Source organism: Nannizzia gypsea, genomic scaffold (genome assembly GCF_000150975.2).
Source record: "Nannizzia gypsea CBS 118893 supercont1.2 genomic scaffold, whole genome shotgun sequence".
NCBI classification, from domain to species: Eukaryota; Fungi; Ascomycota; class Eurotiomycetes; order Onygenales; family Arthrodermataceae; genus Nannizzia; species Nannizzia gypsea.
Window position 1 is genome coordinate 1,971,166 of NW_003345200.1, and position 26,620 is coordinate 1,997,785.

At 49.1% G+C, this 26,620-nt stretch overlaps 9 protein-coding genes across 9 annotated transcripts; 7 read left to right on the forward strand and 2 right to left on the reverse strand.

Moving 5' to 3' along the window:
- Positions 1–346: 346 nt before the first annotated feature.
- Positions 347–5,791, forward strand: MGYG_02760 (IQGAP; the record flags this gene model as incomplete). Its single annotated transcript, XM_003175182.1, has 3 exons — positions 347–4,508; positions 4,564–4,842; positions 4,902–5,791. 3 exons carry the CDS (start codon positions 347–349, stop codon positions 5,789–5,791), a joined length of 5,331 nt encoding a protein of 1,776 aa, XP_003175230.1.
- Positions 5,792–6,762: 971 nt separating this feature from the next.
- MGYG_02761 (epsin-3) lies at positions 6,763–8,644 on the forward strand (the record flags this gene model as incomplete). Its single annotated transcript, XM_003175183.1, has 5 exons — positions 6,763–6,844; positions 6,949–6,980; positions 7,055–7,134; positions 7,200–7,281; positions 7,364–8,644. The coding sequence occupies 5 exons, from the start codon at positions 6,763–6,765 to the stop codon at positions 8,642–8,644; spliced, it is 1,557 nt and encodes a 518-aa protein (XP_003175231.1).
- A 219-nt stretch (positions 8,645–8,863) lies between these two features.
- Positions 8,864–9,273, forward strand: MGYG_02762 (hypothetical protein; the record flags this gene model as incomplete). The annotated part of the gene is made up of 2 exons (XM_003175184.1): positions 8,864–8,945; positions 9,080–9,273. The coding sequence occupies 2 exons, from the start codon at positions 8,864–8,866 to the stop codon at positions 9,271–9,273; spliced, it is 276 nt and encodes a 91-aa protein (XP_003175232.1).
- Positions 9,274–9,560: 287 nt separating this feature from the next.
- MGYG_02763 (SH3 domain-containing protein) lies at positions 9,561–11,144 on the reverse strand (the record flags this gene model as incomplete). The annotated part of the gene is made up of 1 exon (XM_003175185.1): positions 9,561–11,144. One exon carries the CDS (start codon positions 11,142–11,144, stop codon positions 9,561–9,563), a length of 1,584 nt encoding a protein of 527 aa, XP_003175233.1.
- Positions 11,145–12,212: 1,068 nt separating this feature from the next.
- On the forward strand, positions 12,213–12,620 carry MGYG_02764 (hypothetical protein; the record flags this gene model as incomplete). The annotated part of the gene is made up of 1 exon (XM_003175186.1): positions 12,213–12,620. One exon carries the CDS (start codon positions 12,213–12,215, stop codon positions 12,618–12,620), a length of 408 nt encoding a protein of 135 aa, XP_003175234.1.
- Positions 12,621–13,379: 759 nt separating this feature from the next.
- MGYG_02765 (riboflavin transporter MCH5) lies at positions 13,380–14,945 on the forward strand (the record flags this gene model as incomplete). Its single annotated transcript, XM_003175187.1, has 5 exons — positions 13,380–13,656; positions 13,713–13,918; positions 13,981–14,275; positions 14,352–14,454; positions 14,519–14,945. 5 exons carry the CDS (start codon positions 13,380–13,382, stop codon positions 14,943–14,945), a joined length of 1,308 nt encoding a protein of 435 aa, XP_003175235.1.
- A 581-nt stretch (positions 14,946–15,526) lies between these two features.
- Positions 15,527–16,591, reverse strand: MGYG_02766 (hypothetical protein; the record flags this gene model as incomplete). Its single annotated transcript, XM_003175188.1, has 1 exon — positions 15,527–16,591. One exon carries the CDS (start codon positions 16,589–16,591, stop codon positions 15,527–15,529), a length of 1,065 nt encoding a protein of 354 aa, XP_003175236.1.
- A 4,205-nt stretch (positions 16,592–20,796) lies between these two features.
- MGYG_02768 (hypothetical protein) lies at positions 20,797–24,555 on the forward strand (the record flags this gene model as incomplete). Its single annotated transcript, XM_003175189.1, has 4 exons — positions 20,797–21,132; positions 21,254–21,610; positions 21,689–24,081; positions 24,162–24,555. 4 exons carry the CDS (start codon positions 20,797–20,799, stop codon positions 24,553–24,555), a joined length of 3,480 nt encoding a protein of 1,159 aa, XP_003175237.1.
- A 1,190-nt stretch (positions 24,556–25,745) lies between these two features.
- MGYG_02769 (hypothetical protein) lies at positions 25,746–26,127 on the forward strand (the record flags this gene model as incomplete). The annotated part of the gene is made up of 2 exons (XM_003175190.1): positions 25,746–25,881; positions 25,940–26,127. 2 exons carry the CDS (start codon positions 25,746–25,748, stop codon positions 26,125–26,127), a joined length of 324 nt encoding a protein of 107 aa, XP_003175238.1.
- Between the last annotated feature and the right edge of the window lie 493 nt (positions 26,128–26,620).

Below are 26,620 nucleotides of genomic sequence, written 5' to 3' on the forward strand. Positions count from 1 at the left end.
TCTTTTTTTTCTCCCCGCGAACAAAATCAACAACCAAGCAAAGAACAAAAACAAGCGACGAAGCGACGGAGTGACGGAGCAACGAAGTCACATATTATTACAAGCGCTAAGGAGCCGGATATACGCCCGCTGCATATAACCCCGGCCTTGTCTCCTAGACAGATCTCTAGCGTGTTTACCTGCAATTCTTCACCACCAAACATCAGGGTCGCAACCTCGCTGCCGCCATACCCTTTCATATCCCTGGGCCGACCCTGCACGGAGAAGCATGGGACGCTATTATTAGGCCTTTGAAGGGCGATATCTGCTATAACACTGCGTCTTCACACGTCTTATGCCGCCAGTGATGTCTTTCAATCCTCCGTCGCTCAGAAAACGAGGTCAATCCGAGCTGGCGCCGGCGTCATACGGTCCACTACGGCATGGCTCAACCGCTTCAACAAACTCCTCGCTATACTCAATGTCGTCTAATTCACATGTACCCAGTCGAACGAGCACCGTCTCGTCCCATGCGCCTAGCGATTTCATGCCGGAGACGCCAGAGCGCAAGATAGACCACCGGGGCCGCCTGGGCAGCTTCGATACACAGATGAGTGCTGGCGAAGCATACGGAAACATACGTCGCTCCCTAAGGCCACTGCCGCAGGCTCCTAACAGTACTCCGCCGAAATCGAGACCATCCACATCTTCTTCATGCCATGGAAGGAGTCAGACAATGAGCGGTTTCGTGCCGCAGCCGGACTTTACGTCACCTTACTCAAAAACACTGCGCAGCCCAACACCTGAATTTACATCACCGTTCTCGAAACAGTTGAATAGCCCGTCTCATGACAATATAAATCCCGTGATTCAAGAGAAGGACGAGCCTCTCGAGCCGCGGACGCAAAGTGTGCGCCGTTCTCACCACGCACGTACACAGTCGACTCCCCATGCAACGCCATCTTTACAAACCTCCTTCACTGCACCGGAGCTCCAGACTTTCCAAAAGTCGACAACGGGACATCTCAGGACACTTTCCCAGATAGCTCAAAGCGACAGTGACGAGTTTGCCATAGCTACAGCATCTCCCACTGTTATTGGTCTACAGGGGCGCCGCCGACTCAAACGCGCTGACTCGGTCCGTGGTGGACAAAAGGCTGTTACTACTTCAAAACGAGCTGGCGTCTCTGCTTGGACAACGACAAACTGGATGGACAAACAGCGTCGGTTCTTGCAGGCCTACGAGTATCTATGCCATATTGGAGAAGCCAAAGAATGGATTGAAGACGTCATACAGAAACCCATTCCACCCATTGTTCAACTAGAAGAAGCACTACGCAATGGTGTCACCCTGGCCGAGCTCGTTCAAGCATTATACCCACACCGCACCCTTCGAATATTTTATAGCCCGAAACTTCAGTTCCGCCATTCCGATAACATTGCTCTCTTTTTTCGGTTCTTGGATGAAATTGAACTCCCCGAGGTTTTTAGATTTGAGCTGATAGACCTTTACGAGAGAAAAAACATTCCCAAGGTTATCCACTGCATTCATGCGCTGTCTTGGCTCCTGTATAAGAACGGCGTTGTAGACTTCCGCATCGGCAATCTTGTCGGACAACTAGAGTTCGAGCACCATGAACTGGAACAAACACAACGCGGCCTGGATCAGGCAGGAGTGACTATGCCTAGCTTCTCTGGTATGGGTGCTAAATTCGGGGCCGAACCAGAGCCGGAGCCGGAGCCTGAACCTGAGCCTGTTGAGACAGAAGAAGAGAGGATAGCCAGGGAGTTGAACGAAAACGAGGATTCTGTAACTGACCTACAAACACAAGCTCGAGGTGCACTCCTTAGGCTGCGGCTTGGAGACCTGATGCAAGGACTGTGGGACCAGGAACACTTGTTAATAGACCTACAGTCTAGAATACGTGGCGACTGGGCCCGTCAGATAGCCGAGTATCGGTTGGGTATGCAGAGATTTGCAACAGACCTGCAGTCGGCTGCTCGAGGATTCATAGTTCGGATACGGCAGAAAAATGATCAGTCCTGGTGCAAAGCCGCAGAGGAGCACATCCTACAATTCCAGTCTTTGGTGCGAGCCAAGAAAGCAAAGGCTGAAGTGCAGCACATACATACCCTAACACGCAGAGAAGAGCATGGTATCAAGAGTTTCCAGGCAGCCATCCGTGGTGCTCTTGCAAGGAAGCTGGAAAATGATCGGTATGAAGAGACTAAGGACGCGGAAGGAGCAGTCCATTCGCTCCAGTCTGCCATCAGAGGAATGCTTTTACGACGCTCTGTACAGGTAGACAAAGGATATTTGGAACGAAAAGCCAACGCCGTCACTGATATACAATCAATCGTTCGCGCAATTGCTACTCGGAACAGGATAGAGAGCCAAAAGGCTATGCTGGCCAAGTTCAGCCCAGCTTGGCTAAATATCCAGTCCACCTTTCGAGCAAATGCCACTCGCCGCAAGGTAGAAAGCGACAAGGCGAATCTGGCCAAATTTATCCCTAACTGGTTGAAAATCCAATCAATGGCTCGGGCAATTACTGTTCGTCACAAGTTAGAGGATGAGAAGGCCCAGCTGGCCCAGTTTACCCCGGCTTGGTTGAATATCCAGTCCATTGCACGCGCAAATGCGTCACGCAACAGGATAGCAGACGATAAAGCTATGTTAGCAAAGTATAACCCTAACTGGATGGATCTTCAGTCAATTTCACGGGCCATAGCTGTCAGGAGGAAAATTGAAGAAACGAAGAAAGAGTTCACCACCCATGAAGCATCCGTCATTGATCTTCAAGGTTTCATCCGCGGGCAACTACTTCGTGCTGACGTCGAAGTCTGCAAGAGCGCCCTTCTTGCTAATACCGATAGCATTACTTTGTTCCAGAGCAGTATACGAGGCTTCCTACTACGACAAGAGCAAAACAGAGATATGGAAGCTCTTCTGGATCAGAGCGAAACCATATGTCGCCTTCAGGGACTTGCGCGGGCAGCTTTGTTGCGAATAGACGTCGGCGAACTATTAACAGAACTCGATGCCTTTACGGATGAAGTCACCCATCTCCAAGCTCTATCAAGGGCTATGCTTGTCAGGGCCGATGTCGACAACCTTCTAGGCGAGCTCGAAGCGGAAGAAGATCTTTTTCTTGAACTTCAATCCCTCGCCAGGGGAAGTATGGTTCGGGGACGATTCGCTGAAAAGCAACGATTCTACCGCGAGAACATGGAGAAGGTTGTCAAAGTTCAAAGCTTTGTGAGAGGCAAGATACAGGGACAGGCGTACAAGAGCCTCACAAGCGGCAAGAACCCACCTGTCGGGACGATAAAGGGTTTTGTTCATTTATTGAACGACAGTGACTTTGATTTTGACGAAGAGCTTGAATTCGAGAGACTGAGAAAAACAGTTGTTCAACAAGTGCGACAGAATGAGATGGCAGATCAATACATTACCCAATTGGACATCAAGATTGCTCTTCTTGTGAAGAACAAAATCACACTAGACGAAGTCGTCAAGCACCAGAAACACTTCGGTGGTCATGTCGGTGCCGTCTTGTCGAATTCTGATATTGCCTCCAAGGATCCCTTTGATCTCAAAGCGCTCAACAAAACATCCAGAAGGAAGCTGGAGCACTATCAAGAGCTGTTTTTCCTCCTCCAGACCCAACCACAATATCTCGCAAGGGTGTTTCGACGGCTACGTGAGCAAGCAGTTTCCGAGCGTGACTGTGACAGGATAAAGCATCTTGTCATGGGCCTGTTTGGCTACTCCCAAAAGAGACGTGAGGAATACTACTTGATCAAACTTATTGTACGCTCAGTGAAGGAGGAAATAGATCACTCGACTTCACTCCAGGACTACATTCGATGCAACGCGTTCTGGACCAAGTTATTGGCTGCATATATCAAGACACCTCGAGACAGGAAATTCACCAAGGATCTATTTGGCCCGCTGATGAAGGAGGCTATAATAGATAACGTTGAACTCGACTTGGAAAGCGATCCTATGCAAATTTATCGTTCTGCCATCAATAACGAGGAGTTAAGAACAGGCAAACGGAGTCGGCGCAGACCGGATGTACCCAGAGAAGAGGCAATCAGGGACCCAGAGACTCGAGAAACTTTCATCCGCCATCTTCAAGATCTTCGTGATATCGTTGATCAAATTCTAGCTCTCTTGGAAGATTCGTTACACCGTTTACCATTTGGAATACGGTTCATTGCTCAGCAGATGTATGAACAGTTGCTGGCAAAATACGAAGAGGAAGATAGAGGATATATTCTGCAAATAGTGGGACAATGGGTATGGAAGAACTATCTTCAACCAGCCCTTTTAGACCCAGAGAGGTCTGGTGTCGTCGAACGTGCTTTGACGCAGGAGCAAAAGAAAAACTTGGGAGAAATTGGTAAAGTGATGGGCCAGGCTGCGTCTGGAAGGCTCTTCGGTGCCGAAAATGTCTATCTGCAACCCCTGAACTCTTATATCAGTGAATCAATACAGAGACTCGGGGGAATTTGGGGAAACAGTAAGTATACTCTTCTTGAAATATCTCGGTTGCCGGTCTCTAACACTCCTTACAGTTATCACCGTCCAAGATGCGGAAACTTTCTTTGATATCAACGAGTACAATGACTTGTATGCCAAAACTAAGCCAACTTTATACATCAAAATGTCCGACATTTTCTCTATCCATCAGCTTATTGCAGCTGAGGCACCTTACATATGCACCGGCCCTGAAGATACCCTTCGAGAAGTGATACGCGATCTTGGAAGTGTGAAGAGCAACGAGAATGAGCTCATGAGTGTCAGCTCCTCTGAGATAAGTCTCACATTGACTCCAAAGTTGCACAATATGGAGGGTAAGTGAAACATAAGCCCTGAATACTGGTTTAAGGAATAAACTAACTCTGCGGAATAGACCCGGATGCGGAAATCAAAGCACTCCTTGTTGAAACCAAACGGTGTATCCTATACATTATTCGTGTTCAATCAGGGGCCAATCTGCTCGAGATCCTTGTCACGCCGCCGAGCATTGAGGATGAAGAACGATGGACAGACCTTGTCCGTGACGAGTTGTCGGCTGGTGACCGAAAGCGCGGCGCCTACTCTGACACCAACACACTGATCGACATTGGCGCTATGTCTTATACCGAATTAAAACGGACCGCTCTTCAGCACATCGTTGAGCTTGAAAGAGCTGGAAGAATAAGTCGGCATAACCAGTATCAAGATCTTCTAAACGAAATCGCTGTTGACATCAGAACTAAACATCGACGAAGAATCCAACGACAACGAGAACTTGAGAACGTCCGCTTAACCTTGGACCGACTGAACGACCAATCCAGCTATCTGGAAGGACAATTGAAGACCTACAACGACTACATCGAACAAGCCATGATCACGCTGCAAAATAAGAAAGGAAAGAAACGATTCCTAATGCCATTCACAAAACAATGGGATCATGAGCGAGAGCTTCAACGGTCAGGCCGTGTATTCAAATTCGGTTCCTACAAATACTCCGCCCGAAACCTTGCGGATAAAGGCGTCCTTGTCCACTGGAAAGGCTACACGGAACGCCAATGGGATCGTGTCGATCTTACAATATCAAGCAACGCAGTGGGTATCTTCACAATTGATGGCAGCAGCGGCAACATGATGGTTCCCGGAGCAAATGCACAAATCCCACTAGATGATCTGCTGCAGGCCCAGTTCAACAACACGCAGTTCATGGACCTGTTCGAGGATCAGCTGCGCGTCAACGTCAATTTGTTCCTCCACCTAATTATGAGGAAATTCTATAACGAATAAGTCACTGGCACGACTAGACTCGGTTGATTGCTTCCATCGTGCCTTTTTCCTTCTCCCCCCTGCTCTTTACAACTAACTACCCTTTTAACTCTCTTTTGTTGATGTTTTCTTCTCCTTATTCCCCCTTTATGTTGGTTTTTTCGGTGCTTCTATACCATGATAACGGTGCTGAAAGAACGGTTTAATGATGTCGCTGGCTTACGTTTTCCTTTTTTGTTATCTATTCTTTTGTCTGATGTTTACTTTTACCCAAGATATCACTCTCTGCATCGGCATATATCTAGTTCCTGTTATGAGGTATTATGATTATGAACTGGACATTCTTTTCCTGTATGCTAGCAATTTGGTTCCTCCTCTTTCCGCGCTGCCCGAATAGAGATGTGTCCTGGTGGCACAGCGTTTCTTTTCGCGTGTAGGTACTTGTATGAAATAGATACTTCATCTCAAATGCAGATAGTTATACCCCGTACCACCCATCACTATTTTAAATATAACTACTGTAGACATTTGTTATTTATAAAACGGTTTCTGTGTGTAGTTATTTCAATATCCTTTGCTGGCGCCACCCCTTGGGACCGCTTCCTTCGAAGGTTGTCACGTTGTGATCGGCGAACACCAAGAAACCGACCGGAAAACCTCCTTTGCAGCTCAACTTGACAACAACCAACACCAGCATCGTCATCCAGCGCCATCAGCGACTCGAGAAGGAAAACACTCCCGCTGTCAATATTCCCCAGCACAGCGTCCTTTATGCGATTACGCCCTTCATTCGTTGACAACCTCGGGCATCCTCCGTTTACTACAGCATTCCGCCTCCAAGCCAACCTTCACCCTTGCCAACAACACTCAGCATTTGACCAGCTGCTCTGCAAACAGCGCCTGCAGACAGTATACGGCGCTGTCGATATATAATTCCTCTTCATCACGTTCCTTTGGAGGTAATATTAGAGTCCGGATAGAGGCTATTCGTCATGGACTTCAATTCGTTGAAGGACCAGGTCAGCAACCTGAGTCTATATGATATTAAAGCAGGCGTCCGCAAGGTACAAAATGGTACGTCACTTAAATTAGGAATATAAGCCGCTATATGACGAGGTTCTGCATTAATTGGGCCATCAACTGCGGCGGTAACATCTGACTGACTCTGATCTGTCTAGCTATGATGAATTACACCGAGATGGAGGCAAAGGTTGGCAGCCCCTCTAATACATGAAATACTATGCAAGTTCTATGGCTTATAGTTGATCTTACGTGCATTTATAGGTCCGAGAAGCTACGAACAACGAGCCATGGGGTGCATCTTCGACTCTTATGCAGGAGATCGCAAATGGAACACATAGCTAGTCAGTTGCATCGACTGTATCAAGCTTCGGGAGAATTCAATGGCTAACTATCCACCTTCATATAGCCAACTGCTTAACGAGATAATGCCAATGATTTATAAACGTTTTACGGAGAAATCTGCAGAGGAATGGAGGCAGATATACAAGGTACTGGACGTCTACGTTCCACCTTGGACATGTTACAAGTTGTTTGGCAGGTCGACTCTAACATGATGATTTAAACTTATAGTCTCTGCAACTGCTTGAGTTTCTAGTCAAAAACGGTTCGGAAAGGGTTGTCGATGACGCACGCTCTCACATTTCGCTCTTGCGAATGCTTCGCCAATTCCACTATATCGATCCTAATGGCAAAGACCAAGGAATAAACATCCGCAACCGATCTCAAGAACTTGCCAAATTACTAGGAGACGTCGATATGATCCGTGCGGAAAGGAAAAAGGCAAAGGCCAATAGGAACAAATTCGGTGGATTTGAAGGAGGGATGGGCGTGGGAATGTCTAGCGGGGGTGGTAGCTCCCGGTTTGGCGGATTTGGCAGCGAAGACGCGCACTATGGAGGCTTCAGTGGTGGTGTATATGGCGATGGAGGTGGCTTCAACGGAAATACTAGCGAATTCCGGGATGCTAGTAGGAGGTCCAACCGATTTGAGGAGTATGATGAGGGTGACAGTAGCGGATATTCAGCCCCCCGACGCGAACAAACCTCCTCTCGACCAGAATCAAAGCCCGCTCCCCCGAAGGCGCCAACTCCCGATTTGGTTTCCTTTGGTGATGATGAACCAGTAGCAGCACCTCCAGTATCCTCCCCTCCAGCGAAAGCATCTTCCACCACAAAGCCCGCTGGTTCCAACGGTTTGACTGCGCTTGCAGCTGAGAGCATGGATGATGATGAATTTGATGACTTCCAATCGGCCAGTCCTGCCACCAACAATACCCTACAATCACAGTTTGGCTCAATTGCTCCTCCATCCGCGCCAACTCAGACCCAGTTCGCCGCTCCAAAGCCCGTTTCAGCTGCCCAGAATGCAAGCCTGAACGGACTGGCCGCCTTCCGATCCAATCCCCAAACACCCTCAGCTACCGGCACAATGTCTCAATCATCAAGCATGGGGCCACTTTCACCCACTACCCAGTCTCAGCCACCCAAGCCAACCGCTTACCAAGCTTCACAACCAAACTACTTTACATCCATTCCCACGCCTCAGTCCAAGCCTTCAGAGCCGTCCAACAAATCTGCAACAAAGCCGCAAACTACAGGCTCTTCTAAATCAGGCGGCGATGCATTCGGGAACCTATGGTCTACAGCTAGTGCTAACGCTGGTATCAAATCAACAACCCAGACTCAGAACAAGGGACCAAACCTCGCCAGCATGGCTAAGGAGAAGGCAAGTGCTGGCATCTGGGGAGCACCTAGCTCCAGCAGCTCTCCTCAAACCCTTGGTGGTACTTCAAACTCTCAGCAGCAGAAGAAGCCTAGTGGAGGTAGTGCGCTAGACGACCTTCTTGGTTAAACCCGTTCTATATCAAGACTTTTCATGAATAAACCTATGCTGTTTGAAACTCCTTTGGTGAGGTTCTACTCGTAGCTTGGTCTTCCGGTATATTGCGTATTTCGAAAATTGGCTCGTACTTCCTTGATTGCTTACTTTACTTCGTTCCTGCCTCGATTTAAATATCACGGGATGCTTCTTCGAATTGCCTTCAAGTTTTCATGTACCTAGCTAGTTATGATGGCTCTGATAAAGATCTCTTCCACTCATCTTTCTAGTCAGCGGTTTACTCTTGTCCAGATCCCGTTCTGCTATTCGAGAAGTATGTAAGGTCTACATCAGGTATTCCCTGTCCAGAACCAAGTCGATCCTCTACTTATAACAGCCGTATTTATTTATGCATATTGTACTCATTCATTTATAGCATAGTCCAATCCCCCCCTTTAGCCTAGCCAGACGATTTTATGCACGTCTCGCGCGAGGATATACACCCAACATGCAAAGAGAGAAATGAAGGAAAAATGAACATTAAGATGAGAAAGAGGAAAAAGGCGGATAATGAAAACAAAAACCTAAACGGGATAATGATGTGGGCTAGGAAATGGAATCAAACAGAGGAGGTAGAGCTGGAAAAAGGGGAGGAGACGTAAAGATGCCCACATACATCAACCACATTAGAACCGTCACAGACAGCGTATTTGGGTTTTTCACGAAGAATCGAATGGTGTATTATGTGAGGATCAGATGCGGAATCATGTTAACTAGAACAAGGTTCCATGGTTTTGAAGGCGACAGAGGGAGGATGGAGATAAATGGATGAAACTGTTTAGCACTCATTCTCATAATACACACCAGGTATCTCGTTTAGTCATTCAGGGTAAACAAGAGTAAAAAAAATCATGACAGGAAGAACACCAGATTCCTTGAAGTGCGGTCCTTAAGCGGACTCAGAGGCTCGTTTGGAGACACTTTTGGTTCGTTTTGCTGCACCGGAGCTGGAACGGGCCAATTGAGCTTCGGAGTGTTCAATCGGGGGAGGCATAGATCTGCTATGTTGATGGCCACTGAGGAGATGTGAGGGATAGGGGTTTAGGTCTTTGCTGCTCGTTGAAAAGGTGGACACTACTGGAGGATGCTTTTCTCTTGCTTTATCCTTTTCAGTTTCTTTGCTTTGTGTAGTTGACGTATCCATTTCTTGTGTTCCACTATCAGTCGCATCGATTTCAACGGGGGAATGAGCTTGTGCATCCACATCGGTAGTACCACTGATATGAGCGTCGTTCAGTTGCGAGGCCGGCAGAGTGGTGGCAACCGGTGTCTGTTCTGATTCGCTTCCGGTAGTATTTGGGTCGATCATGTTCAAATCGCCATTAAGAGAATTCAGTCCACCTTCGATATCCCTAACGAGACGTACAAACTCCTCTGGAACCAGTCCACTTTCTCCGGTCCTTGGGTCTTCAGCAACAAGCCATCCCTGGCCATGACGATAAGAAACCAGAATTACCTGGCCTTCTTTCAAAGGAAGTTCGTTTTCGTGCTCGCGAGTGAAATCGAAGAGTGCCACAGCTTTACCGTGCATCTCCTCATCTGGCGAAACAATTGTAAATTGATAATCTCGAGAGTATCTCGAAGGGTCATGCCATGCATCGTCGTCTGATATATCATCATCGGAGGCTAGCTCGAAATCTCGATCGTAAGATCCATGGTTGTGAGCGGAGTTACCAAGACCGGCACCCCCAACTCCGTCTTGGTCACCAAATCCGGGATGGTATGCGCGTCTGCCATCCCCTGCAGGGTAGGTCACGTACTCTCCTCCTGGCCCATCTTCATCCGCATCTTCATCTCTAACATAATACGTTTCGCTTCCGTCTCCGTTGACACCAATTAAGACACCTCTTTCAGAATCAACACTATTGTCAGGATCACCGAAGCCCGACCCTTTGCGTCTGCGTGAGCCAGGCCTGCTCTCACTAGAGTGGCCGGACTTATACTTGCGATGCCGTGAGGTGGTGACAACGGGGCTATGTAGATCCTCGTCTTCACTATACGGAGGTCCATCGCCAAATGCTATCGGAGGTAGTTGCTGCTGGCTGTACATAGTACCTGGGTCCCAGTTTGGGGCTGGCCAGTGAGCGCGAGTGGCGTCCAGTGATGACAGGGGCGCATCTGAAATCCTCCGAGATTCGTGGACAGGCGTCGAAATGCCCGAGTCTTTGGGAGGTGCACCATAATGAAGAGGGTGGCTCGGAGGATAGGCAAAATCCCGAACCAAAGCGTAAGGGAGACTCGACTGGTAAACAGAAAAGGTATTAGAGGTGGCAGAGGTAGGACGCGAGCGGATTTGCGAGTTTGACTTGTTGGAGTGGACGGACAGTCGGTTTTTTGGATACGACGAAGGTCTTTGGAGGCTCGTCCGCTTGGTGGCAGAGGGTGGCAGAGAAGCCCGCGATGAGATCGATGAGGGAGCAGAGGCATCGAACTGAGGCGGCGACTGTGACGATGCCATCGCAGCAGTCGCCATCTTTAGCGATATGTCGTGAACACTCGAGCCAATGATGCCACCACGACTATCCTGAGCTGGTATGACAGAAAATTAGGCGCAGAGAGGCGCGAAGCTATATTCGGGCACTTTGGTGCCTCGTCTCTGTGCGAATCCCACTGGATCGGGGGGGCTGCAGTCGAGGAAGGTCAGCAGAATCAGGGATGGTGGGCAGACCAGCTGGTTCAGTTGGCAGAGTAGTCGCGAAATCAGAGGGGCTTCGCCCACAGCTATGATCTCGATAAAGGCGGGGGCAGGCACTGATGCGGCTGTTCTTCCTCAGACACAGGTTAAAATCAGTCCAAGGCAATAAAATCAGCCGTCGAGCGTATCAGACATGCTGTTTGTTATGATACTAAGAGAGAAGGTAAAAAAATGTGCCTCTGGGCCCGCAGCAGGTCGCAACAGAATTAGCCGCCGGTGTGCCGCTCGAGTCGTTTGCGTATCTGTGACCTTTCAGCTCGGTCAGAAGCCTCAGGACAAAAATGTGGCCACCAGCACACGCATATGCAAGGAGGTTGACACGTCTGGTTTAAGGAGAAGCTCTTGATCTGTGTCCTCAGGGTGAAATCGAGGCTGTCTCTCTGGAGGGCTGGCGGTGCTGGCTGTGTTTGGCGGACGTACCAGAATCGGTATGGTTGAGTTAATGCTGAAACACACCAGGGTCGAAATTGGCCAAACAGCAGCTAAGGCGGAAATTCCACTTTCCACAGAGTCCCACAGGATTTCGTGGTGGACCAGGGGCTTGGAGAAGGGCAAGGGAGAAAAAGAAACCTCAGCCAGGAAAGCAAGGTGATAGGCAGGGCTATTTATAGGGCCAACTCGAAACCGTTTCAAGGCGACTTTTCACTGTTCCGTGGGCCGGCTGGTGGCAGATTTCAAGGCAGAGCAGCCTAGCAGCCGAAGGAAACAGGCAAGAGACCACACGATGCGACAGTGAAGAGGGATATCAACGTCAACAGGCCAGACAGTCACCAGAGACGCGCAGAAGACGATGGTTGATGTTGAGGTTGAAAGTTGAACCAAAAATAAAAGGAGGCTCGTGGTCACATGACCGTATGCTTAATATCTTTAATTTCTCAATCGCGACGTCGCTTCATCGCCGTATCGGGAAGCGCAGGGGCAGCGAGCTGGCAGGAGACAGGATGGAGATGGAGCGCTGAATCAGGCCCAGCAGGGCTGGTCAGCTGGCTAGGATGGGTGGTCAGAGAGGATCCTGGAGTTGCTGCAGCTAGTCTCTCGTCCCTGGGCCGCTCGTTTGCAAGCCCCGAAGGAGCTGCGAAGATGGACGGACGGCTACCTGTCCGTGTCAACAAACCAACTCGTTGCCTTGCTTTACGAAATGCTCTGATCACTTTCAGTGCCATTCAACTACAGCTTTCGATGACGATGATGACGACATACCTATCGTCTGGAATTAATCAGTCCCCAGTCAAGTGCTACCAATCGGTCCTCTAAATCGAGAGATCTACCCCCTGATATATACCCAACCCTGGTCATAGTGGGGAAAAGAACGGATATGACTCCTCTCTCTTTTGTTTCTGTTATTGATTTAAGACCCATTAGACTGGACATCAAATTGAATGATCCTTTGGGGTAATGCTTTCGAAGTATACTCTGAATAAGTTTCTTATCCCAAGCTCATACTGTCTGATCTAGACTGGTCTAGAATGACAATGAATATTCACTTACCTGAATAATAAATCCCAACTCCCACCTTGATTTTCTCTCCTTATTTGTTATTTACTTAAAAGGGTTTGTTGGCTCCTTTTATGAATAATATGACCCGCTTGTTCGTGGCTATAGGAACTACCTGTTTAAAGCAAGTAGTGCCTATTATATTATTAAACTTCAAGTGATAGCTTGTGTTTCTTTGTCATGTCCTCCTTGTGTCGCTATGGGTACACAGAAGTCTAGGTTCTAGATTGTATTCACTATCTATAACCATTTCTTAATGATTATTTAAACGGATATTACCGAACCAGCCACATATATCATCTAGTGAAGCAGATTTCTTCCATTGTCTTTCTAATATAAATGTTGTAAATTTTCAAACCCTTACTTGAACTTCTGTTCCTACTCTTTTTCTCTAATTATCCACAGTTTCCCTACCATTCCCTTTACTTGGATCTTCTCAAGCTTTCACCTGTCAAAGGTACTGTTTGTAAACGTCTTTCACATTTGGCCAGCCTTTGAGCTTGATTTCAGTTCAACATAATGTCCGGAAATCCTGCTACAGGCGACTTGAAAGGACAGTTGAAAGATGACCCTGAAAATGCCAGTCCGATAAGCCAGACAAACCCGTGGAATGACCCCGAACATGACTACCCCGAAGGAGGGGCAACTGCCTGGCTAACTGTTGCTGGAGCATCTGCAACGCTGTTTGTGTCCTTCGGCTGGGTTAACTGCGTGGGAATATTTCAAAATTACTATCATACTCACCAGCTGAAGGCGTACACGGAGTCCGAGGTGGCATGGATCTCTTCTCTTCAAGGTCTCGTGCCCTTGCATCCCCTACCTTATAGCTTGCCCCTGTTAACTTGAATCTAGTTTTCTTCATGCTGTTCTGTGGCCCGTTTTTCGGCAGAATCTTTGATAACTTTGGTCATTCTTATCTTGTTATGGCCGGAACCGTTCTCCACGTTGGGGGTCTTACTATTGCAAGTTTCATGGATACTTATCACGGCTTACTGCTTAGCCAAGCTGTTTGTTCAGCTTTGGGAGCTTCGATGGTTTTCTACCCTTCTATCACATGTGTAGGTCTTGTTCCTCTACCCTAACAGCCAGGTTGCTTTCTAGTTCTAACCCTAAGCCTTAGGTCTCTACTTGGTTCTATAAGAGGCGAGCTGCTGCCCTGGGCCCCGTCGTTGCCGGATCGTCGCTCGGCGGCGTAATCTTTCCCATAATGGTCATCCACTTGATTCCTAAATGGGGTTTCAGTTGGACCATGCGTGCCTGTGCATTGCTTATCCTGTGCTTGCTGATATTCACCAATATCACCCTCAAATCTCGTTTACCGCCATCTAAGCGACCATGGCATATTTCTGAAATGACTAGACCGATGAAAGAGCCCGCTTTTATAGCACTCGCAGCGGGAGTTTTCTTCTATTACTGTGGGTTTAACCTTCTATCCCCCCACCCCCCTTTTATATATATATATTGTTATTAACTAGCAACGGCATTTATTAGGGGGTATGTTTCTCCCTGTAACTTATATTGTGGTTGCGGCTCGCAAGAACGGAATGTCACAAAATTTAGCCAATTATATAGTTCCAATCCTCAACGCTGCTAGGTACGCATTCACACTCAAGTACGTTGGTTATATAAATGTCACTAACATGAACGGTGTTGCACAGTGTCCTCGGACGTACAGCACCCAACGTCATCGCCGACAAGGTTGGTCGATATAACATTATGATAGTCATGTGCACTATGACTTCACTTCTTATCCTCGGCCTTTGGATAACTGCCTCGAACAACTTGGCCATGATCCTCTTCGCAGTATTCTTCGGAATCTCATCTGGCTCAGGTGTCGGTCTTACCCCTGCCCTCGTCGCCCAAGTGTCACCCATGAAAGAAATAGGGACTCGCACGGGACTCATATTTGCAATCGGATCATTGGCTGGACTCAGTGGATCGCCTATTGGAGGCCAAATTATCGAGGCAAGCAGCGGATCTTTACGCTATATGATGGTGTTTGCTGGCGCGAACTGCATCATTGGCACTATCTTCTTCATCATTGCTAGGCTCATCCTGGGCGGCATGAAGATGGCCAACGTCTAGAATGAAAACAAAAATATAATACGAGATAGATATGACCAACTGGAGATAGACGCAGACTTGGGTTGGAATTCCCGGTTACAGAGATTTCATGGCGATAACGATTTGGATGACTGGGGATCACTTTTGGGTTTGGGCAAATGGGTAACAAGTTAACAACGAAAAGGACCAGTGGGAAATTGATTTAGGTATGGGAGATGAAAGGCTTAACTATGGGGGAATAGTAATTACAAACTACCTTATGGACCAATTAAATACTCAATCTAGGGAGGTCCAAGGAAGGGTAATACTGGCTTACGGAATATGAGAGATGAAAGAAGAAGTATATTTTAAAAAGCCTTCGGTTGCGACTACCTGTTGAAAAGCCTTCCTTCTATAAACAAGTCAAGCAGCTATGCCAAGTATAGTAGACAATAACAAACGCCCGCATCCTAAACGCCATCCATGCCTGTATGTCACCACTTCGTGTGGCGGGTATCACTGACAGATTCATATTTATGCATACATTTTACCATTTTATCAAGCCACACAAAAAATAAATGGAAACGCCGAAAACGAGTGAGAACAAACCACCTTCCAGCCGGTTAGGGAGTAAATGTCGGCTGATGCGTCCCCCTTCTTATTGTTGTCCAGGTCTTAGAGGTGGTAAAGTGACCTGGAATGGGGACGATCGATCCCGCGGTAGGAACAGCCACGTCAGACGATGATGATGAGACTGAGGTGGAAGAAACAGAGTCGACATCAGAAGGGCTATTGTCCACTGACTGACCGAGATTAGCGAACAGTGAAGGAACTGCAGCACGGTTTAACGGTTGGCCATCGACGAAGTGGGCCATTGAAGCCGTGGTTGTCCCATTCTTGGATGCGACGATGTCAATATCCATACACGAGGTATAGATCTCTGTTTTTCCACGGGGAAGGTTAGGGTCAACCCCCGGGGCAGTTGGCCAGTCCCACACAAAGTACATCGACAGGGACTTTCCAGGAACGACGTAATCCGAGGGCAGCTGTAAGATGTGCTGGCACGCCACGTCTGCTCCCATCAGCTTGTCAGGAACGTGCGGATACTTTTTTTGCCGCTCCGTGGAAATTTTGTCACCGTTGATTTGGTAACATCGCCCATCGTCGAAGTTTTGGCGGGAGAGAAGCTTGCCTCGTCTGTCACCACCAGTTCCATCTTTGTTCCATACCTTGTGGATATCCAGGAATTTGTCATCTGGACGGGGGTTGTTGGTACCGTATACGTGGACGGTTCCGCGGTTCTTGGGTTTGCCGGGTTGGTTGTCTGGTAAAGTGACATGCCCGTTTTCCCGGTACAAAAGGGCGACAATGTCGCCAGGTGTTGCCTCTAGTCGAGGCCAGCCCTCCGTCTGCCGCCGATTCCGTTGGGACGGCATGCACATGTAGTCGCTGTGGATGATTCCAACATCCGCAGGTCGTCCATTCGGAGGGAGACGGTTGGTCATCAGGTCGTCGTTGAATCCCTGGGCTGTTCGATCAACGTGGCCACGGATGTAGCCAGGTTTGCCGGTAAAGGACCCGTTACCGGCAACGATATCCAGCTCCTCTACCCAGCTGTGAGAATGTGCCGTGGAAATGAAGCAGCAAAGGAAGAGGAGCATCATGAACTTCAGAGCTTTGGATGCCATGGTCAAGGGTTTGGTGGAGTGATAACCCTTGAGAAAGAAAGAGGAGAGAGAATAGAAGAAGCAAAGGTGGAAATGTTGCTTCAAGTTTGAAGTGTTGTTCGCAGTGGAAAGGATGCTTGCGGCTGTGTTGTAGTGAAGCGGACGAGCAACTGTGATGAGAAAGGAGGAGGAAAAAAAGAGGAAGATGGATGGGGTTGAGGAGATATTTATAGACGATTTTAGATGGCGAACGGTGATGGGTAGGAGCGATGCCAGTGTTTCCGGTGATGTCAATGATACCAAGTTTGGTAGGGGAGAACCGGAGAGAAACAGTGATATATGATGCTAGTGACGTCAAGATTGATATTATCGTAAAAAGGGAGGCGTATACGTATCGATGGCGATAGCAATTTCAGATCCGTGGTTTGAATATGGCTGGTACGAAATAGTTGCTCGGAAGGTCCTTTGGACTGCACGGTAAAAGGAGACTTGCTGTATGAACCAAAGATAGGTACGTTGTGGTAAGGTGTGGAGCAGAAGGAGCGTTGAAAATAATGGAAAGAAGGGAAATAACGAATAGGAAAAAAATAAGGAAAAAAGCTTATAGTAGAGGAGGCAAAGTAAACTTATGTAGAACACTAGACTATGGGCATCAATAGCCAGATGTGAATAGAAAGGAGAACGTTGACCAGCAACACTGCGAAGTATTGAATATGAAAGGGGGGGGAAAGGGGCAGAAGGACAGAATATTCAAACAGTTATTCATAGAACGTGAAGAGGTCAGAGGTCACTTCGGCCCTATATATATGTATATACGTATATATCGCGTATATATTTATATTTATAGACAGCAACATGGGTATACTGGTGAGTGGGATACCCTTTACTCCCCCTACACCTTGATCATTATCATACTGGAAGTAACGGTAGCCAATCGAGCATGGAAGCGCCCTCTATTGCCTGACAGATTGCCTGACAGATTGCCCACCGCAATGTTTCAACCATGGTTCAGGCCTTGAAAAAAATACCAGAATATGCATTTGAGCCTAGAACCACCCTGGCCGCAAAAACCATGAAGTCCAGTTGCTCTGGGGGTATAGCAATCCGAGCTGAGGCCAACTATTGGTCCGGTCTGAGCAGGAAGAAGTGTCTAGAGTCAGAGAAGTAGGGGTTCTCTGGCGCCTGAAGCAACCCTGGCGCTTGATAGCGTTGACGGTGAAGTTTCGAAACCAGGAGTTGAAGTCGCAGAAGCTGGCTTGGCGCGGCGTCTGGTTGGCTGTCGACGTCGCGCCTCTTCCGTACTTTAACTTTATCGCAACCACAGCACAGAAGGCGATGATTGTATATAGCTACTATGACGGCGTCGACTTAGACGTTGCTGAAAACGTGGAAAGGGCACGATAATATAATGGAATGTTGCGTTAAGGAGGCACTTATGGTGAGTAACTTAAAGACGAGATATTGAAGCTGGAAATAGGGAAGATGCATGGCGAGAGAAGGGAGACGATGTAACTACGCGCCGTCAAGGGTCAGTAGTCCGCTGAAGGCGGCGCGTAGAGAAACAAATCGGACAAGGGAACATTCCATGAAACATTCTGCTCGAATATTCTCTGTCTTGCGATCGCGCAAATGCTGAAACTTCTTTCCGTTTGTCACGGCTTCGTGATGATGAGATGGCGATGGTGACAACGCCTTAGCTATGGCGGCAATGGTGAACGCAAGGTACCTCACTATCCAGACACTGTTTTCTACAACGGACGACGGTTAATCTGCCTTTGCTACGCAGCCGCTGTAGGAGAAAAAAACGAGGTTTGCCCATTTTACGGGCTATCTACCGAGTGCATACGGAGACCATCCGGAAGTCGTGGAGGCATAAGCCTTGAAACGGCATTGTACACATAACGGCAGTTTCCTAGACACGCCCTTCGTTGAAGCTCTTCGGAAATAAGCATCGTTGGCAATCAACGTCTTTGCGACAACTTGGCTCCTTTACCCATATACATAGACTTCAAGGAGATTCCGATGCGATAATTCATTCAGCGCGTTCCGACGTATGATCGCAGCATCGTTTAAGCTCTAGTGATGATATCATTGTCCGATACCTGTCAACTGTAGTTACGGCGGCGAGCTGCGAAATTCGGGCAATCGCAGATCATCCCTGCGCAGAGCAAATCATGGCTGGCTGGCTTACGTTGTGCCACGCTGAGCTGGATGACGGAATGATGTGGCTAGGATTGGCCGGAGCCTCGGGAACCAAGCTGTAAGGTATTCTACTCTGGCCTGCTTTCGGACTTCTTTCCATATGCAGGATCATGCATGAGGCGTCAAGACTCGATATTCAGTTATGCGCAGGCAAGACAGAGACAGATTGGGAACTGAGCATCCAGCGATATTGGCCAGCACTTTTTGGTTGAGTTTGTTGAAGCAATTTCTGGACTCGACTAATTATAGTGGGCCTTCTGTAAGTAACCGTATTTCTATTGGTTGATACAGTAATTCATCGATCTATTTACCACGTGACACTGCTAAGCTTCATCAGCTCTAGGTTATTAATCAATGGCTGGCTGCTTTTCCTACGTTTATTGTTTCTTTCAACGAAGCAAACAAAACGAGTTGACCAGATGTTGCTTCCCCGTTTTGCCGCGGGTTGCTGCTTGCATATCCCGGCCAGGCTGGCAGGCTGGATATGAATGTACATGTCGACTACTTACTCACCCGATGCGGGGTAAAGACGTTAACGGCGTCTCTACGGAGTAGTTATATACAATTTTACAATAATGAACAGCGAGTGACTTTGAACAATGGCCGGAAGGACGACTAAGAGAGCTACGAGGGAACAATGTGGAACAATAGAACCCGTCAATGGCGCCAACCTGAAGCGGACGGCTCTAGACAAAGAGCGAAGACTTGCTCTTGTGAAGAGACAGCCGTCTTCAGGCCCCCATCCCATCACCGTCCAGCCTGGTGCGTCCTCCGTCGCCGACCACCGCCGCCGACAGCTACGGCCGCCGTTCGGTGCAGCTGCCCCGCCCAGCCTGGCTCTAGCCTTGTCCTGGCCCCTCCCCGTCATCTCCTAAACCCTGCACTTCGTACTCCATTAATACAGCATCACAGCATAACACGATCTCACCATTATCATCATCGCCGTCCTCCACTTTGGCTGCCAAAAAAAAAAAATCTAAACCCGCCGATGCTGAGGTCACGTGCCGCTTGTGGCGTTCAAAATTTTGGGGAAAAAGCTTTGGCGAGAAGCAAAAAACACGAAGACGAAGAAGAAGAAAAGGAGAAAGAAAGAAAGGAAAAGAAAAGAAAAGCGATCAGAAGACGAGCCAGCGAGAGAGGTAATAGGAGAGAATAGAGAGACGGTGCTAGGACGAGGTCTAGTTGGAAGTCACTTTTAAGTAGTTCGCTGTTCGGTGATATTATATTAAACACCCTCCGTCCCCCTGTTAATTATACAGTAAAGGCAGGGCCTGCTGTAGGGATCAGAGCAAGCAAGGACTTCTTTTTCTTTTCTTCTTCCTCCCCTGCAGTCTGGTTGATCGCCCGTCAGATAAGTAATTCAACAAGGAAGAGAAGGAAAGAAAATTCTCCACAGGTTGGGTGGCATAGCATAGCCCGGCTTCAGCTCCATATCTACGAGTACCATTCATCAGGTTTCCGCTCGACCTGGTTTTTTCCTTCTCGTACTGACGACACGACACGACAGCCATCCCATTGCGTGTGGAGAGAGACCGGCCTGTCTGGGTAACTTAGGTAGGTAGCCAAAGTTGCTGAAAAGCCGCTTGCTCGCCCCGTCAGCAGCGTCAGCCCCCCTGTCACCGTCACCTCCCTCTCCTGCTTACGCTTATACGCTGGGCCCCCCTAATTCTCAGTTCAGTCGAAGGTAGCTTTTTTTCTTCTTTTAATCTTGTGGCCTGGCTGACCGCTCTGGCTCTGGCTCTTTTAACTAGTGATTATATATCTCTAGCCTCGCTGGACGCTCCCTCGTCGGGTTTCGTTTCAGGGCCTTCGTTTTTTGCTTCCTGTTAAAATTACGATATTCCGGCCTGGAACTCCTTCCGCCGCCCTCAATTCCCAGCTTCACTCGCATACGCACACGCACACGCACGAACGGATCGAGTCCAGTCGAGTCGAGTCGAGAAACGGGAAAAGGAAAAAGAAAGACGGACGGCGGGTTCTGCACATGAGCCATTGAGCCTGAGGGAGTCTTTTTTTCACCAGCCATGAGGGGGTCTTCGCTTATTCCTCGCCAGTTTCGTGGGGATCCGGACGATGCTGGAGAGCCTGGGTGGCTCAGTCGACAGGTGACGGGAGTGCTGCAGTCCGTCTCACTGAGAGCTTGCAGACACCCCATACACACGATAGTTGCCATTGCGCTGCTCGCGAGCACCACCTACGTCGGTCTGCTGGACGGCAGCCTGGTCGAGTCGAGCAAGGGAGACAGTGCCGGGCAGGTCGACGTAGCGTCGCTGCTTCGCGGAGGCAGGAACCTGCATCTCGGCCAGGATACCCAGTGGAGATGGCAGGTCGACAATTCGGCGCAGGTTGATACCAAGAAGGTACCTCTCTCTTTTCTCTCTCTACCTTTTACCTTTCTCTGCCTTTCTCTCCCCTGTCTGGCTTAGTTTCTTCAATTATTTGTGGTTATATGCTAACCGGGACGGCTGCTAGGTGTCACAGCATCTTGCCATTGCAACCTTTGTGTTCCCCTATTCGTCTTCCGGGTCACCACAGTCTCCTCCCCTTGCAGAGAACGTACCGCTGCCTGCTAATAGCTCGGCCAAACTCATCCCTTATACACCAAATGTCCTCACGCCCATTTCACAAGATACGCACTTGGCCTACTCGCTACCTTTCGATGAAATCTCCTATTTCCTCAGGTCGGTCCAGGAGATCCCTGACTCTGTCAACGATCCCGAAAGCATTGAGCAGAAGAAATGGATTATGAAGGCTGCGCGCAGCGCTGTCTCTGGGTCCCATGTTGCCGTGCGCAGCATGTTCACTGATGGATGGAACTCGTTTGTGGACCTGATCAAGGTATTACTCTCTCTCTATATATACCACTTATCTATGCGACTTCATTTCATAGGTACAAATGACTGACTTGAGACATAGCATGCGGAGACTATTGATATCATTATCATGGTATTGGGTTATATCTCCATGCACTTAACCTTCGTATCGCTGTTCTTATCCCTACGTCGTCTTGGATCTAAATCTTGGCTGGCTGCTACCGTCCTCATTTCCGGAGGGTTTGCATTCCTCTTCGGTCTGCTCGTTACCACCGCTCTCGGTGTGCCCATTAATATGGTCTTGCTGTCCGAGGGTCTTCCTTTCCTAGTTGTCACCATCGGATTTGAAAAACCCATCATCCTCACCAAGGCCGTGCTCGAACGCAGCCACCAGCAACCAGGAGCAAACCCTGCAGCCCCCAACGGTTCCGCTGCCAAGCCAGCCACACCAGTGCGATCTATCCAGGATGCTATCCAGCAGGCTGTCGAAGCCACTGGATTCGGGATCGTTCGAGACTACCTGATCGAGATCGCTATCCTTGTCGCCGGTGCTGCCTCAGGCATCCAGGGTGGTCTGCGACAGTTCTGCTTCCTCGCTGCGTGGATCTTGTTCTTCGACTGTCTCCTCCTCTTCACCTTCTACACCACTATCCTATGCATCAAACTGGAAATCAACCGCATCAAGCGCCATGTCGACATCCGCAAGACCCTTGAGGAAGAAGGCATCACCCACCGAGTCGCTGAGAAGGTCGCCTCGACCAGTGACTGGCCTCAGATGAACTTTGACGGGAAGGGAGGCAGCTCAAAGACCAACGGAGCCACCAGCATCTTTGGTCAGAAGGTCCGAGCAAGCAGCATCCCCAAGTTTAAGTTCCTCATGGTTGGCGGATTCGTCCTGATCAACCTGCTCAACTTGGCCACTATCCCCTTCCGCAACCGCCAAGATGGCCTGTTGATGCCCGTTCTATCTAAGGTGTCCAACGTCCTCTCTCCAGTGACGATCGACCCCTTTAAGGTTGCGGAGAATGGTTTGGATGTCATCTACGTTAGCGCAAAGAGCCAGCAGGTCGAAACTCTGGTCACCGTGCTTCCACCAATGAAGTTTCAGCTCCAGTATCCTTCCGCACACTATGCCCATGCCAATCCCAATGTTGACCGCCTGCTTGACACCGACTACAACCCCGTTCTCGACGTTGTAGGTGGCCGTGTTCTGGAAAGCATCCTGAGATCTCTCGATGACCCAATCATCAGCAAATGGATAATCGCCGCTCTTATCTTGAGTTTGATTCTTAACGGATATCTTTTCAACGCTGCTCGCTGGAGCATCAAGGAGGAACAGTCCTCAACTTCCTCGACCCCATCTCAGTCTCCGACACCAGCTCCCGCGCCAGTGAAGGTTGAGCGTAAGCCCATCATCAAGGAAGATGGCACTCCCAGGACGCTGGAAGAGTGCGAGCAGATGCTCAAGGACAAACTTGTTACCTCGCTTGACGATGAGGAGCTGATAGAGCTCTCTCTTCGTGGTAAGATCCCCGGCTATGCTCTTGAGAAAACCATGGAGCACGAGAGCATCACGCGCCTGCAAGCGTTCACCAGGGCGGTCAAGCTCAGACGTGCCGTTGTCGCAAGAAACCCTGTTACCGCCGCCACCAGTGCCTCCGTCGAGAACTCTAAGCTGCCATACGAGGGTATGAACTATACACTCGTTCACGGTGCCTGCTGCGAGAACGTCATCGGTTTCCTCCCGCTTCCTCTAGGTGTTGCTGGCCCCATGGTCATCGATGGACAGAGCTTGTTTATCCCCATGGCTACCACTGAAGGTGTCCTTGTCGCCAGTACCAGCAGAGGATGCAAGGCTATCAACGCCGGAGGTGGAGCGACCACTGTCTTGACTGCTGATGGCATGACCCGAGGGCCCTGCGTGAGCTTTAGCAGTGTGTCTCGCGCCGGTGAGGCCAAGGTATGGCTTGACTCTGAAGAAGGCCAGTCGATCATGAAGGCCGCGTTTAATTCTACCAGTCGTTTTGCCAGACTTCAAACAATGAAGACAACCCTGGCCGGAACCAACCTCTACATCCGATTCAAGACCACTACCGGTGACGCCATGGGCATGAACATGATTTCCAAGGGTGTCGAGAAGGCACTGTCAGTCATGGCCAACGAGGCCGGGTTCGAGGATATGCAGACCATCTCTGTCTCTGGTAACTTCTGCACTGACAAGAAGGCCGCTGCCGTGAACTGGATTGACGGACGAGGAAAATCCGTCGTTGCTGAGGCCATTATTCCAGCCAATATCGTTAAATCTGTACTCAAGAGTGACGTCGACTCCATGGTCGAGCTTAATATATCCAAGAACCTGATTGGAAGTGCTATGGCCGGCGCCCTTGGAGGATTCAACGCCCACGCATCCAACATCGTCACTGCTCTCTTCTTAGCTACCGGCCAGGACCCTGCCCAGAACGTCGAGAGCAGCAACTGTATCACCATCATGAAGAAGTACGTATCTTCCACATAACATAACCTCAACACTTACTACTCACCCCTTCTAATGCTAAAATACTAACCTTTCTTTCTAGCGTCGGTGGTAACCTACATATCAGCGTCTCCATGCCTTCCATAGAAGTCGGCACTATTGGTGGCGGCACCATCCTCGAGGGACAGGGGGCCATGCTCGACCTTCTCGGCGTCCGTGGCGCACACCCAACCAGCCCAGGCGACAACTCGCGCCGTCTCGCACGCATCGTGGCTGCTGCCGTCCTTGCTGGCGAGCTCAGTCTCTGCGCCGCCCTGGCAGCGGGCCACCTTGTCCGCGCCCACATGGCCCACAACCGAGCAGCACCCGCAGCACCAGCGTCATCAACATCACCTACCGTCCCCCCAACTCGATCGGTAACTCCCGTCTCAGCTGCCGTCGGCGCAGCAAAGTCCGCGAACAACCTCGCCATGACGGCCGTGAGTGATCGAAAATGATATCCTTAATTAAACCTGCTGCAATTCCAAAAAGAGACTCCCCCCCCCATCGCCTGGCGTGAGGGATATAATGTCACCTACTCTATTTAATTCCGCATCCCTTACAACGTTCCTTTTAATCTTTTACTCCTGCCCATGATAAAACGTTCTGCTTTTATTCCCTTTTTCTTCTTTTTCTTCCCGTTTTCCGTTGATGTTGATTTTGCTGTTTATGGAAGAAGATGGTGTCGTTTCGCTGGTCTTCGATTTAGATTTCAGACCTTCAGCCTGAATGAGTTGTTTGTGATTCATCTCTGCCTGATACGCATGGGGTAGCTGCACCTTCGGACTGCGTTTTCTATCCTGTTTCCTTTTTCTTTTCCTCCGTAGTAGACATTACACGGTAGAAATGGAGCCAGCTTATGCCCTCGATAGCCACTCGGGGTTTTCATACTTTACCTTTTTTAATCCAGTGTCTCCATCCCAGAGTAACTAGCCCATAACTAACTAACTATGAATCAGCTCAGTTGTGGTAAAATGTCTTGCATTCCTTATAAACCCCCAGTATTTCCCATGGTTGTCGTTCTATAAAGGGGCACCCGCAGACATGCTCCCCCTTACCTGCATAGTGTCGCGCAGCCCCCTCCGTCTTCTTCCTGCCTGCATGACGTTATCTCCAAGCTATATTTGGATGCAGTAGCCTACAGCTTCTCTCACGGACTTCCCCCGCCGTTCGCTAACTATTATCATTGAATTCATCCAGCTGAATCCTGAATTGCCCCTCCAGCAAAGCAAGACCTGTTTCTATGGAGTCTAGAGGCCCAGAGACCGAGTTAATCTGCCATCCTGGTTTGGATGCTCAAGTCTCAGCTAGCCACGTCGCTTCTATCACTGCTTGGTCCACGGATACATCCATGAATGAGCCCCTCTGTGGGTGTCTTGGAGCGGGGGAGCTGCAGGGCAGGGCAGTGACTATACTGTGTTATGTGCATATGTGTATTTGCCCCGAGGTGAATCATGTCACGAATGTGGTCCGGGTTAATTAATTTAATAAGCTATAAGGCTCCATTCTGTAGAAAGGCAGAAGTATTTAAGGAGTGTCCTTTGTCCCCTCATCAGCTCCTCGTCTCTCTCTCCTTTATCCTGTCTTCCCATCATCACCAACGAGTTACCCCTTTTTCCTACCAGCTACCAACCAACCAACCGCCACCATGAGCTTCCACGAGTCCTCTCAGAACATCCGCCTCGAGGAAGACGGCCGCGTCCTCGTCGCTGACCTCAGAAACGGAGCTGGCGACATGGTCACTGCCCGTCTCGACCTCAACTCAGTCCTTGGAAACTCCAACGGTAGGTCCCCTCCCTCGATCATGCCAAAGCTGGCTTTCCAGACTGACTGAGAGAGCAGGACACTTCTCCTGGGGAGACAGAGACTTCTCCGGAAGTGCTTCGAACATCCGCCTCGACTTTGACCCGCCATTCAACCTGCCTATTCTGCGAGCGAATCTGATTGCTGCCGATGGCACCGAGGTCCCTAGAGATGTTAACCTGGCCGAGCGAATCACCAACAGCGACGGCCGCCTTGAGCTGCAGTAAACTGGTTCTGGGATGGATGATAGCTAAAATCAGCTCTAGCCCCTCATTACAACATAAATAAAACATAAATAAACAAGAACACTTCTCTAAGCTTCCACTCTTGATTCGGTGTCGTGTGTATGTACTTATCTAGTATTTTGCTGTTGAAGTTGACATGGGAACCACGGCCAATCGGCTTTCCACCAAGACTCCAGTTTTTCAGCCACAAGAGCAGCATCCCATCCCTTTCTGCGGGAAGGCCCGTCTTCAGCTCCTGCTTGGCCTTACGAAGTATTGTGGCCATGCTCTGGTAGAGGCTGGTAAGTTAGTTACTGCCGTCTACATGATGTCTTTGACGTCTTTGTGCTGCCTTTGTGATGCTGCCGATTGAGCCTGCATTATCCCAAGCAGCTTCACGGCTCGATTCCATCAAAATACACAACTTGACAATGCAGTAGTTAATATGCATACGAGTCCTCTGGAGACAAGTCAATGTCTAAGCCACTGTTGTAAC